Consider the following 12505-nt stretch of genomic DNA (forward strand, 5'->3'; position numbering starts at 1 on the left):
TAGTGAGAATGCATACCAGAACAGACCCTTTTTTTTGGAATCAAGTTATGCTTTTCAGGCGGAAGGTTCCCGAGAATATAACCTAAATATTAGAAAAGAAAAAAACATTAGAATTGATAGAAGAGAATTATGGTTCGATAATTATATTTTTGTGTCAAAACTTTTCAAAAATAGCTAAAGAGGAGTGGGGTTAGAAAAGAAACCTAAAACAGGTTTATTTTGTAAATAAACAGTCAATTCATGGTAATTTTTTAAAAATATATATTTAAGTGAGAATAAAATTGTTGAATTAACTATTTGAATTGATTGTGAGGAAATCAAGTATTTACTATTTTAAAAATATTAAGCTATCATCTCGAGCAGTTTCGTAGTTAGAGAGGCATCTGTCTCTGCGTGCAAGAGAGTCATATTGGTGATTATTCAAAATTCATTACAAATGAATTCCAGAATAAAATTAATTTTGATATTTTCCATCTCATACATACAGGGGTGTTTGTGGGACCCCAAAAAATCCCCTGAAACTTTTACGGACTTACTACCGGCATTTTGGAGTTTCAAGAAGGGGGGGGGGAATGAAAAATTACAATTATGAAGTATTGAGTGACCTAATTATAAAAGTTCAATGAATTACTTTTTTTGCAAAAGTAATAACCATAAATTTTCAAACATATAAACTACTACATTTTATGTAAATATTTTAAATTACCTGAATTAATTCTTTAAAAAAAATTATCTAATTTCTGCTGCTTTTTTTAATTTTCTGATGTTTATGGGCTTGTCTTTCTTTTGAGGTGAACTTCATAATTGCAGGAAGGTTGACTTTTATTTTCCTCATTTACAGTTAAAGAAATTTCCTCGAGAACTGCACATGCAGAGGTAGAAGTAGTTTGCTTTTCTGCTAATGTAGAAGGTTTCACAGAGACTTTTATAGGTGACTCATCTGAAATACATGTTTTTAAGTCCTCTTGATATCCGGAATTTCCGGATATCAAAGTTCAAAATCCCCGGAGCACAAACACCACTGTACATAAGACTAATCCAAAGGTCTCTTTTTTGTAAGCATAAGCTTATAATTTAATATTTTTATTTAATTAGTAACACATGAAAATTCTATTCTAACTTTTCAATGGCAATTGTTTTGGATTTACAAAGTTACATTTTGCTTTCCTTTGGATAACTATTTAAAAAATTGCACAATTTTATCGAAAAAGTATATTTATAAGGAAATTTATTCTTATAAATTTCCTTACAAATGATTTATATATGAAAAATGAACAGTTTTTGTATCATTTTTCATGCATAAATCAGGCATAATTTACACAATGAATTGTAAGAATAGTCTGAAGAAAATTTTCATAAATTGGACCACTGGTTTGTTAGATATCATAAAACATTTTATAAAACTGTTTAAAATAAATAAAAGTATTCTGAAACAGAGATTTACTTCCACATGAGTTTTCTTGTTGCGAACGATTTTCATAGTTCAGTTTAAAACTATAAACTTCAGTTCATATAACAAATAATTCATACTTCAGTTTCATACAACAAAAAAATTTTTTTAGTATGTTTTATAAGCATTCTAATATTTTCTGATTTTGATGTTTAAATTATTCTGCTTGTTTTATCATTATCCAAGTTCAAAATTAACTCTACAATTCAGTTTTTACAAAACCCTAATCCTAACACTGAAAACCCTAAAGCTGGATCTCCACCGGGAGCAACGGCAACGAGAAACTCGTTGCCAAAGTTGCGCGCCGGCGCATTAGCGTTGTTTCTCCATGTTGTCATTGCTTCCAGTAGAGTTGGAAACGAGTCAACTTTTGTTACTATTGCCAAGCCTAGTAGCCAATCAGATTCGTTGCTAGTTTCCGCTCCCAAACCTCGTGTTTTGATCTCGCACGTGAAAGAAGCGAAGCGGCAATTAGAATTTAAAAATTTGCTTATGTAAAGGTTAAGAAAAATTTGGTTAAGAATTATTAAAGAAAATGGAAGAACAATTAATTGACTACATGAGAAATAGCCCATGGCTATATGATTATAGCCGTGCGGATTTCAGAGACGCAGAAAAAAAGAAGCAAACTTGGATAAAAATAGCTGAAAAGCTTAGCATAGATGGTGAGTAAAATTTTACTATTACTTATTTTATTTTAATAATAAATTTTGTATAATATTTTTGAATTTACTTCATTAATCAAATCAATGTTATGTAACCTATTAATGGAAAGTATTTTTAATTGATTTCCAAAGATAATTTAATGCTAATAATATTTTTGACTGTCATAACAATAGTTAAGTTACTCTTTATAAATAACTAAATATATAGTATTCTGTAAGGAAGTTTATTTATGATGAATGAAAAAAAAATTGTTCCACTGCTATATTAGGGCCCTTAATGGATATTTTTTAAGTCAAATAAACAGTATATCCATTGAATATGGATCTTTTCTGTTATATACTTTCATTCATGCACATTCTGCTACAATACATTTTCTCACCTTTTCTTAGAAAAAAAAAATCTTGTTTATGAAATTCACTCTTTTAGTTTTATCACTAGTTCTTAAAAATTATTTTTTTGAATAAATTTTTGAGTGAAAAGTTTGTATAGATGTCTTAAAAATGTCATTTGAATACTGTATTTGACATTTTTGTCTTGAGAATTTATTTTTTATATTTTAAAGTAACTGAAGCCAAACAGAAGTGGAAATGTCTCAGAGCTTCCTTCGTAAGAGAAAAAAAAACTAGGGCCTAGTGGCACTGCTGCAAAAAAGAAGGCCGAGTGGATACACATGAAGGCGATGTCATTTTTACATGGCCATGTCAGAGAGAAGCGGGAGTATGAATTTTAATTTTTTTTGAATTTATATATTTATATGCATAAAAAAGGTATCAGAACTATTATTTAACATGACTTTTTTTAACAGGACTTACAGTAATTATGAACAACCGACTTCTCCGATTTCTCAACCAGCTGAAATTCCTAGTAAGCAAAACTAAACATTTTTTTTATTACTTATTTCAAAGCCCATTGTTTACTCACAGGATATTAATGTCCTGTTGTATTATTAGCGAAAAAATCCCTATCACAATTTTCATATTTTTCACAAAGTAGAAACATTCTTTGCGATCCTATATTCTGAAACAATCATCAGAATTGTAAAATTTATTTTTAAATTAGGAAAATCATTAGAACACTCTAAAATGTCAATATTTTTGTTTTAGAAGTTTTTATTTTTCAATGAGATAGGAAAGTAAGTATATTCAAATTTGTTTAACACAAACATTTAAATTGTATTATTAAATGTATCGGTAAGCAACTTTTGAGAAGTGAAAATTAGAACTTATGCAGTAGTTTAGAAAAAATACACATTTATTTACAAAAATTTTATATTTGTTTCACAAAATGTTAAAACTAATCTCTTAGAATTCAGGAAAAACCAGTTTTTAAATTTTTTTTTCCCATCCTATTTATGGCTATTTTTTACTGATATTAAAACCAGACATAGTTTCATGCTTTTGTATTTAGTTTTTCTTGTTTATTAGTCTTGAATATAAGTAAAGCTGTAAAAAATAATTCAATTTGCTGTTGCAAAAATGCTGTTTTTCCTGTATTTGAAAAGGGAACACAATTTTTGAATTATGTTATTATAAGTGTAGATAATAGAAAATGTTCTATTTTCAGCAAAAACTTTACAGGTGGAGGAACCATCAAAGCTTCCCGATGTTTTGTCAGGAAACGAAATTTTTAATATTCCACAAGAGGAATTTGAATTATCGAGAAGTTTTCACCAATTGGCAGTTGGAGAAATGGGAGACGATGAGATTACTGAGGACATTGCCACTCAAATAGAAAGTAGGATTTGGATTTGTAATCAATTTACACGATTGAATCATCTACTATTTTATATCATTTCTTGACACTATTTTAATTAATCGCTTGGCTAATTAGCCAACAAAAATAAATGTAACTATTACTGAACAAATAAACAAACTAATTTTGGAGAAAACAAGTACATCTTTAAATATTGCACACTAATTCAAAGAAAATCAAACTGTGTATGTTATAAATTATTTTCAACTTGTAAGTATATTGCATAATCGGAGAATATTTAGTGCTTATAACACTTATTAGTGCTTACTGCCTTCAATATTTAGTGCTTATAACATAGATAACAATAAAATTCCAAATAGCTGCTAAAAACGTTTTTTAGAAGGGCTCTTTAATGTAAGATATTTTAAAGCTACAGTTATATAAGTCAGATAGCAGTTTCTTTATAATCATAATCAGTGCCGGATTACCCGTTAGGTCATGGCCTGGGACCCCCAATGAATAGGGGCCCCCTTAAAATGGATTTTTTGAAAATAAATTTAAAAATATTAAGAAACACAATGATTGTTTTTTTAAAAAAAAAAAATCAATTTTAAATATATATTAATAGAATACAATAATTTTCTTACATAATGTTAATCATATTTATTTATTACTTATTTTAGTTATTTATAAGTATTATTATGGTCCATGTATTATAAAATTTATCAATGTTTTTTAAGTTCAAATTTGTCACTTTGATATGCACTCGAAAAAATTGAAGGCAGTACTATAGCGAGCTGAGATTTGTTTAAACAGGAAGCAAAGAGTTTCAAAATGTTATGATTATTTTTTAGTTCTAATTTAACACAATAAAGTAAAATTTAATTTATTATTATTTATTTTAATTTTAAATATGCTTTCTTACATGAAAAGATGTATAAATACTTTTATATTTGAGTAAATAAAAAATATACGATAGAAAAAAATTTAATCTAAGGGCCCCAAAAATTTGAATGGCCTAGGGCCCCCGAGTACGCTTAATCAGGCACTGATCATAATCAATCTAACAAAGGTGAGCGAATGCATATTTTTGAAAAACAAAGTTAATGGCATTCATTTTTAATAAATTTTTTTATTACAGGTACTCCAGGTACATCTAAGAATCATGATGAGAGCTTCCTTACTTCAAGGAAAAGGAGGAATGATATCATTCTAAATGGGATTGATACCACAGATCAACTTTTAAAAAAATTCTGCTTAGAGCAGAATGAAGATGATAGCTTTGCCGAAGTTTTATATGAGAGACATTAAAAAAGAAAAAAATCTTGATCTACATATAAAAATATTAAATCTTGTGAAAGATGATTTAAAAAAAGAATAAATTGCTATTTAGAATTGTATAGTTAATTTTATTAGATTCAGTATAAGTTTGCTATCGACAGGTTTGAGTGTCGATATGAAAAAAATATGGAGAGTTTTGTTGTGTAAACTTCTTAATCCTTTAAATAACTTGAATGAAATAGCCATTATGAAAATTATCTATATTTGTTCACAATACTCTAGTAGGGCATATTTTTCATCTACATTTTTTTAAGGAATATGTCAGTATTCTGAAACTTGTGTTATAAGCAATTGGAATTCACGTTCTTAGGCTTTCAAAGCATAACCTCGTCTATTTTTTGATGTAAGCAATTACGATTATTTTGCTGTAGAATGGGTTCTCTAGCAATCAAATTATTACTTACTATAACAAACAGTGTTTTTTTTTATTTTAACATAAGAAAAAAAATCATAAAATTATTTGCCTAATTTTATTTATTTAATTTTATTTACTAAAATATTTGTCTTTTTAAGTTAAAATTTAAATTGCAGCTTTGGCACTAAAAAAAAATTGAGCAATTCACCCAGAAAGTAAATTGTGTTTTTTGGTCGTCTGCAAAATATTTGATTATGTGAAGAGTAAATCGTATTGATTAAGCAAGTATTTGGTTATTATCAATGGTTTGCAGTAGATAATCCAAAAAATGGTTGGAAAATGTAATCTGCATCTCATTCTATTATGTTAAAAGAAAGAAAAACTGATCACTGCAGAAAACGTGTAAAGAACTATCTTGCAGGCATTGTTCGAACACTGTACTAACAAAAATTAAACGGTATATGATAAGATATAATTTCATCTGTAAAACTATTGTGAAAGACAATAAGCTGAATTTTGAATTTATAAATAAAAGTCAAAGATAAAGTAAATTCTCCAAAATAATAATTATTGCATTTATCTTTATGGAATTATATTTAGAAATGATATTAAATTATATAATGACTTGTAACCATTATGGAAATATTAAAAAGGTTCATTTATCCTAACTGATTTATAAAAACTTCATTACCCTATAAAAAATCACAATGAAATAGAAAGTTCATATTATCTGAAATCTTTAATATTATAATAAAACACAGTCTTTCATTCAAGTAAATGTTAAGTTTAATAAAAAAATCTGTTTAAAATATGTAATATAATTGACAAAATAAACAAAAAATCAAGATAAGATGTAAAAATATAAATACAATGCATATTAAAAAATACCAGTTTAATAATGCAATAGAGATTATAATATTCACACACTAAGTTTATATATACATCTTGCAAAATAATATTAACATAAAATGCAGATAAGATAATAAAAAAATATATACATATAGAGTTATTAATATTAAAACATAACATATTTAAAGGAAGCAATGAGGATTATATACATACACATACACACATATAAAAAAATTATTAAAATTGGACAAAATAAATTTAAATAATCAGGTTATCAGGCATTCATTAAATTACCATAATTTTTTTTTAAATTTAAGAATAATTAAACAGTTTAACTATTTTTTTGAAGATAAATGATTGATTATAAGTTAAATGAGCATGTAAAGCATCCCCAAATGATTATACCTTAATTTAAAAAAAATGTTGCACGGGTACTGTGACTCCCAGACCAGGATTAAAAAACAAGCTAGTTATTAGCACTAATCATTAAGTTATAGAATATAAAGACAATAAAAATATTTTGTTGATTAAAAACACAGATTCTGTTTTTCAAAGCATTCAGAATGTACAGATGTTTTTTAAAAAACAGTTATAAAACTCATTAACCCACTGATAATATCGAGTGAAAAAAATAAATAATGTTTATCAATTATTTATATTCAAGGAGGGAGTATATATTTACCTTAATAACATTTTTATCTTCGTCAAGTGAAGCATGAAAATGACAAAATTTCCCTGCATCTGCTCCACAAACTGTTCGTTTGAAGGACCATTCACAAATTTGGACAAATTACCAAAAAGGGTAAACGCTGCAGCTCTGACTAAAGGTTTTTCCTGTAATGCATTTTAATATATTAATAACAGCACACAAAAGCATTTAAAGGTAACGGAATAAATAAAAAGAATAAACAGAAATGTCTGGATATGAAAAGTCTTGCATAGTGACACATAAAATATAGTTTGTCTACGGTAAGAACTCCTCCCACCACAAAGTTTGAGGCTATGGAAACTAGAATAACACATTTCATTCCTTCTCTTCACTCTCAATAGACCGAAGAAAAAGATTCCTTTTCTCTTGCCGATCTGTGCCAAAACCTGCTCTAAACACACCCCTACTTGAAATAGTTATATCTCATAACCATAGCCACAGCCACGGGGGTCCAGATGAATGGCTAGGGGAGTTCTTACTTCAGACAAACTATACGTACAAACCATATGTTTCATGTTATATATATTTTCTCATGAATTCATTGAATCAAAGTAAATTTAATTCCTTTATTTTTGAACATTTTATAATTTTGTAGAAGAAGGGTGTTGGAGTGAAGTGATTTAAAGAATGATAAATAAATATAATCTAATTAAATAACATTCATTGAAACATACGGAATAATATACAGTGAACTTTCGCTACTACGATATGCTATACAACAATAATTCCCTTTATTGCAATTATGTTTTGTGGTTCCGACGAACCTGCATATGAATTAATGACATGCTCCTCTCAATATTACGATATTCTCTGAAGCAATAAACCCCTGTAAAACGATTTTTTTGACCAAATTTCAACCTTATTTTCTCCATTTATTATTGGATTTCAAATAATGTAAAAAATCTTATTTTATCATCTTTTCTGACAAGAGAAGATTCAATGCTGACCACCCCAAGAGCTTCCATTCATAGAATGTAACATTACTATCTGATTTCATTTCTTTCATGTTAAAAGCTGATCATGAGTCACAAATGACCACGAGCATCACATTAAGACCTGAAAGAGAATTTTTTCTGCAGAGAGTGGGTGGAGCACCATTCACAAACGAAAATCATTTTTGTCCTTTGGTTTCAATGCATACTTTGTTGGTTAACTTGACAGTAAAAAAAAAAATAGTTTTCAGGTATATTTACAATCTGATTTTCTGAATTTATTTCAACTGTTTTTAATATTTAACCACAATTAACACTCTGCAAATTAATTTTTTGCATAATATATAAATACACATTTATAGTTAATACATATATAACATTAAAATTTAAAAAAAACCCTGATTGTGTACTTTTGAAGAATGAAAAAGTGTTTTGATCAGAGGAAAAAATGAGAATCGTTGCTTATCTTCACCTTCATTAAATCGGATTACCAATTCCGTAATATCGGTATTTTTAATTCATTGTTTCTACGGAGATTCATTTGGGGATTCAGAAAATATTCGTTACATTGAAATTTACACTATTTCGGATTTCACTAAATAGGGATTTGAGTGTATTAACGCTACATTTGCGTTGAAGATCACCTTTCACTACAAGTTTATTTTCTTAGCAACAATACAATCAACTTCATAACTATTTTAAACATAAATTTGCTTCAATATAGTGTTAAGGTTGGTAATATGTGTAGAATCTGACAAATTATAAGCAACTAGATGTCATCTTATACATCTTATTATAAAATCTTATATAAAAATATTATATTAAAATGCCATTCAGAGCCAGGCATTCTTATAATGTTAACAGAACATAGATTGTTTTAAGAATTCAAAGAAGGCAGATGTATGCCTAATGTGTAATGTAAAGAAATACAATTTTTGTTATTGTTTTGAAATGAAACCTCATCTTTGAATTTTAGAATGTGTGCACCAGTCTGAAAAATTGATGGTTCAACTTTTCTTTATAGTATAGTTTAAGTTATAGTAAGTTAATTATTGTTAACTTTCGTTAAATTTTTAATAGCATAGCCTCACTGTCATTTAAAAACATAATTTTCCTTTCAAAAACTGTGTTATTTTTGAAACTGTTAAAAATTTGTTTTCAAGGATATAAAAGCATATAAGAGTAGTTTATGGGTTACAAATTAGTTTACAGCAGCACTTTCGATTGTATTTTATCAACTGTGATGAACAGCTGATCCATATCTGATTTGTGACAACATAAACGCTCAACTTCAGAGCCATGCAAATTTGAATGAGACTTAGAAGATAAAGGAAGTAGAATTAGGATATTTACTAATATGCAGAGATTTTTTGAAAATGTACAATGACTTTTGTGGGATAAAGTGATTGTTACTTTTTGATGATTGATTTCTTACAAATAAACTTTTGCTTTGTTTTTAAAATATTCCATGCAGTTTTGATAAGAATAGAATATATTTTTTTATTATTAAATATCCATCCTGAAATATTCATTTTAATTAATGAATAGTCTTATTTCATTTAAAGTCATAAGTGTACCAACACTTTTGGGAATCACTGGATTTACATTTCAATATAAAGCTGAACTGTAAACTGTATTTTATCTTAACAGTGCTTTTTAAAAAATTAATTGATCATATTTTCTTTAAACCAATAACTCAAGTGAAATTTTTAAATAATGTTTTTTCTTTTTTTTGAATTAGCATTATTATTTTAAGAGATTCAGTATCCAAAAATAAAACGTCACAAATGTAAAATTGTCTAACTTTTTGTTGTTTAATTTATAGAAGAAAAAAGATAAAATTCTTTAAATTTTATACTTTTTTTTCTTAAATGAAATTAAAATATTTAAAGAATTCCAATCTAAACACATAGTTTTTCAGTTTAGTATGAATAATTGTTTTTGTTTTAACAACTAGACTCTTGTACAGTGCAGAACTAAAACACTAAGTTTCGTTTTCCTTCTTTGTACTAAACACATATGAATAAAAAAAATTTATATTTTATGTTTATACATCATTTAATATACTTCCTATACATTCCTTAGTCTTTGTCAGCTTTTTAGGGTAAAAGGAGGAATAGTTTTGGAAATATCATCTCTGAAAAGCAAGCAGCATTCACGAACTTTCGATATTGTGATAACTATACAATTCAAATTTAACTATACACAACAAATATTTACTAACAAATATTATTCAAATATTTACCAACATAACTATACAAATCAAATATTTACCAACAGAACAGTAAAATTAAATATTAATATATACTTAGTTCTTAAAAAACCCTTTTTTTAAAAAATTAAAATAGGCTATAAAAAGTTAAAATGAAAAAGAAAAATTAGCATTAATGCAACAATTGTAACAATTTGTTGACAAACAGTGCTGTTAGCGATTGTAAAAAAAAATTTGTGACTGGTTGGTTTGTTGAGAAAAAATAATTAACAAATTTCTTTGAATGGGAGTACAAAAGCTTTCAGAAAAAGAATGCAATATAACATCTATTATTATTAAATTAAAACCAACTAACTTTTGGAGAATATTCTAAAGTTAAAAATACAAAATCATTTTGAATCATTTTGTCAAAATAGAAAAAAATTACCATCAAAGTATCGGAACAAACTTGAGCTATAAATGGATTCAGCTCATGGACAGAATTTAAAAACAGAAGCAAATAATCCCTTCCTCCTTCAAAATCTTTCCTAAATTGCACAGTCCCATAGCGGTAAAAGATTTCTACATTCATTTAGCAACCGTGGGAGATTTTATGTGACATACTAGTTTAACAGAGCGGTAATGGAGTAAATTTTGATGCAAGCAAAGTATCGCTAAGTTGATGATATTTCAACTGTTTGGCAATATATTTCCGTCTAAAAAAAGTGGGTAGAATGGATGAAATAATTTAAATTAAGAAAATTAGTAAATAATTTAAATTAGTGAAATTAAAAAAATTATCTAAGAAAAAATTTCCTGATAATTCCAGGTTTTCCAGGAGGGTGGCCACCCTGATGAGTCACTAAGTACCAATGATTAATTGCAATTATTATTGTTTACTTTTAATGGCAGCATAATGATAAATGTATTAGTGGTCAATTTAGACTACAGAAGGTGGTCAAATGATTAGCTTATAGAATGGATGAGTCATTGTTTTTTATTATCATTCCTTTTACCATGTAGTTTATGAATTTCTTACAAATTATAAATCAAAATAAATATAAAAGTAATCAACTTTTTTTAACATGGAATTCAAATTTCAGTTAAGGTATGTGCCTACCGTAAATTCACGTTTTCTCTAAAAAATTTCGATGTTTTTTTTATTTTTTTATCTTATAGTTTGAACTGTAAGGTTTACAAAAATGCTTCATTTTTGTTTCTACGATATTTAGAAGCAAAGTTATCGCGCAACTAATAAACCGGAAGTTCAATTTTCGATACCGGAAGTGTGCATTTGAAGGGTCGTAAAATTGTAAACAAATAGTTTTGCTTGAATTTTTACACTCTCAATGAATTAAAATGCTTACTTTTTTAAAAAGAAATATAATTTGAAGTTTCCTTAATTTATTTATTTATGTTTTATTTGCATCTGGCATCAGTTTCTTACTTAATTTCTAGTTACAAAACGGCAACATTTTTTTCTACTAGTTGTTTACATTTTTTTGCGATATTTGTGTTCTAATTTTTTCATTCTACTTGAATCTTGAATTTTGCTTTATTTTAAAGTTTACTTACTTTATAATTCATCGTAAATGGCGAAAGCAAGATCAACAAAAACTAAAAAGCGTAGATTTTGTGGAAATCGTTTCACTCAAAAAAATAACAGCATGGTTTGTAATGCAAGCTCATCTAAACTGGATTCTAGTGAAAATATGGATTTAGTTACTGCAAGTTCATCAAAATTAAACAGTACTGAAGTATCTATGGTTCATAAATCCTACTCTGAAGAGATGAAGGGCAATAGAATTATAGATATTCAAACTTTAATTTCTATATTTTCTATTCTTTGCTGTCCAGATTGTTTAACAACAGAATTGAAACTAACTGAGGACTCTAGAGAAGGGCTTAGTTCGAACTTTTCTTTAGTATGTAACTGTGGATTTTCCACCACATTCACGTCAACCCCCAAGGAAAGTAAAAAAAGCCCCTTAAATACTTTGTTGGTGTTCGGATTACGACTAATTGGTAGAGGATTTATTGGTGGAAAGAAGTTGTTGTCGACTCTGAATTTGCCATATGTTTCTAAGAGAACTTTCAGAAACCATGAAATTGATTTATTGCAAGCTGTACAGTTTGTTTCTGAAGAAAACATGAAAGCAGCTTCAAAAGAAATAACAAGATTTAAAAAAAATGAGCATGGAGAAGAAATTAAAACTTGTGGAGTTAGCGTAGATGGTACCTGGCAACGAAGAGGATATATGTCACTCAAAGGCTGCGTGTCAGCTATTTCAGTGGATACTGGAAAGATTTTAGATTTAGA

The 12505-nt window shown here is 27.5% G+C and overlaps 1 protein-coding gene and 1 long non-coding RNA gene across 14 annotated transcripts in view; one reads left to right on the forward strand and one right to left on the reverse strand.

Moving 5' to 3' along the window:
- The window catches only part of LOC147816113 (maestro heat-like repeat-containing protein family member 1), a 50152-nt gene that overhangs the window by 3803 nt on the left and 33844 nt on the right, over positions 1-12505 (reverse strand). For 11 of the 13 annotated variants that reach the window (XM_087158199.1, XM_087158201.1, XM_087158198.1 and 8 more), the window contains 2 exons: positions 7036-7187; positions 17-82 (listed from right to left, as the gene is read on the reverse strand). Coding sequence is in view for 3 of the 13 variants with exons in the window: in XM_087158213.1 (XP_087014339.1) it covers positions 7144-7187 (44 nt within the window). In the remaining 10 variants the exon portion in view is untranslated. Of the gene's footprint in view, positions 1-16; positions 83-706; positions 941-7035; positions 7188-12505 lie in introns of all 13 variants that reach the window. The other 2 variants (XM_087158206.1, XM_087158200.1) reach the window with 2 other exon arrangements.
- Positions 1750-5119, forward strand: LOC147816114 (uncharacterized). The gene is made up of 2 exons (XR_015431771.1): positions 1750-3850; positions 4950-5119. It is a non-coding gene; the product is annotated as an uncharacterized LOC147816114 (long non-coding RNA).

The sequence above is a fragment of the Parasteatoda tepidariorum genome, chromosome 2 (genome assembly GCF_982258835.1).
Source record: "Parasteatoda tepidariorum strain Cologne lab strain chromosome 2, Ptep-v5.0, whole genome shotgun sequence".
Classification (NCBI taxonomy): Eukaryota; Metazoa; Arthropoda; class Arachnida; order Araneae; family Theridiidae; genus Parasteatoda; species Parasteatoda tepidariorum.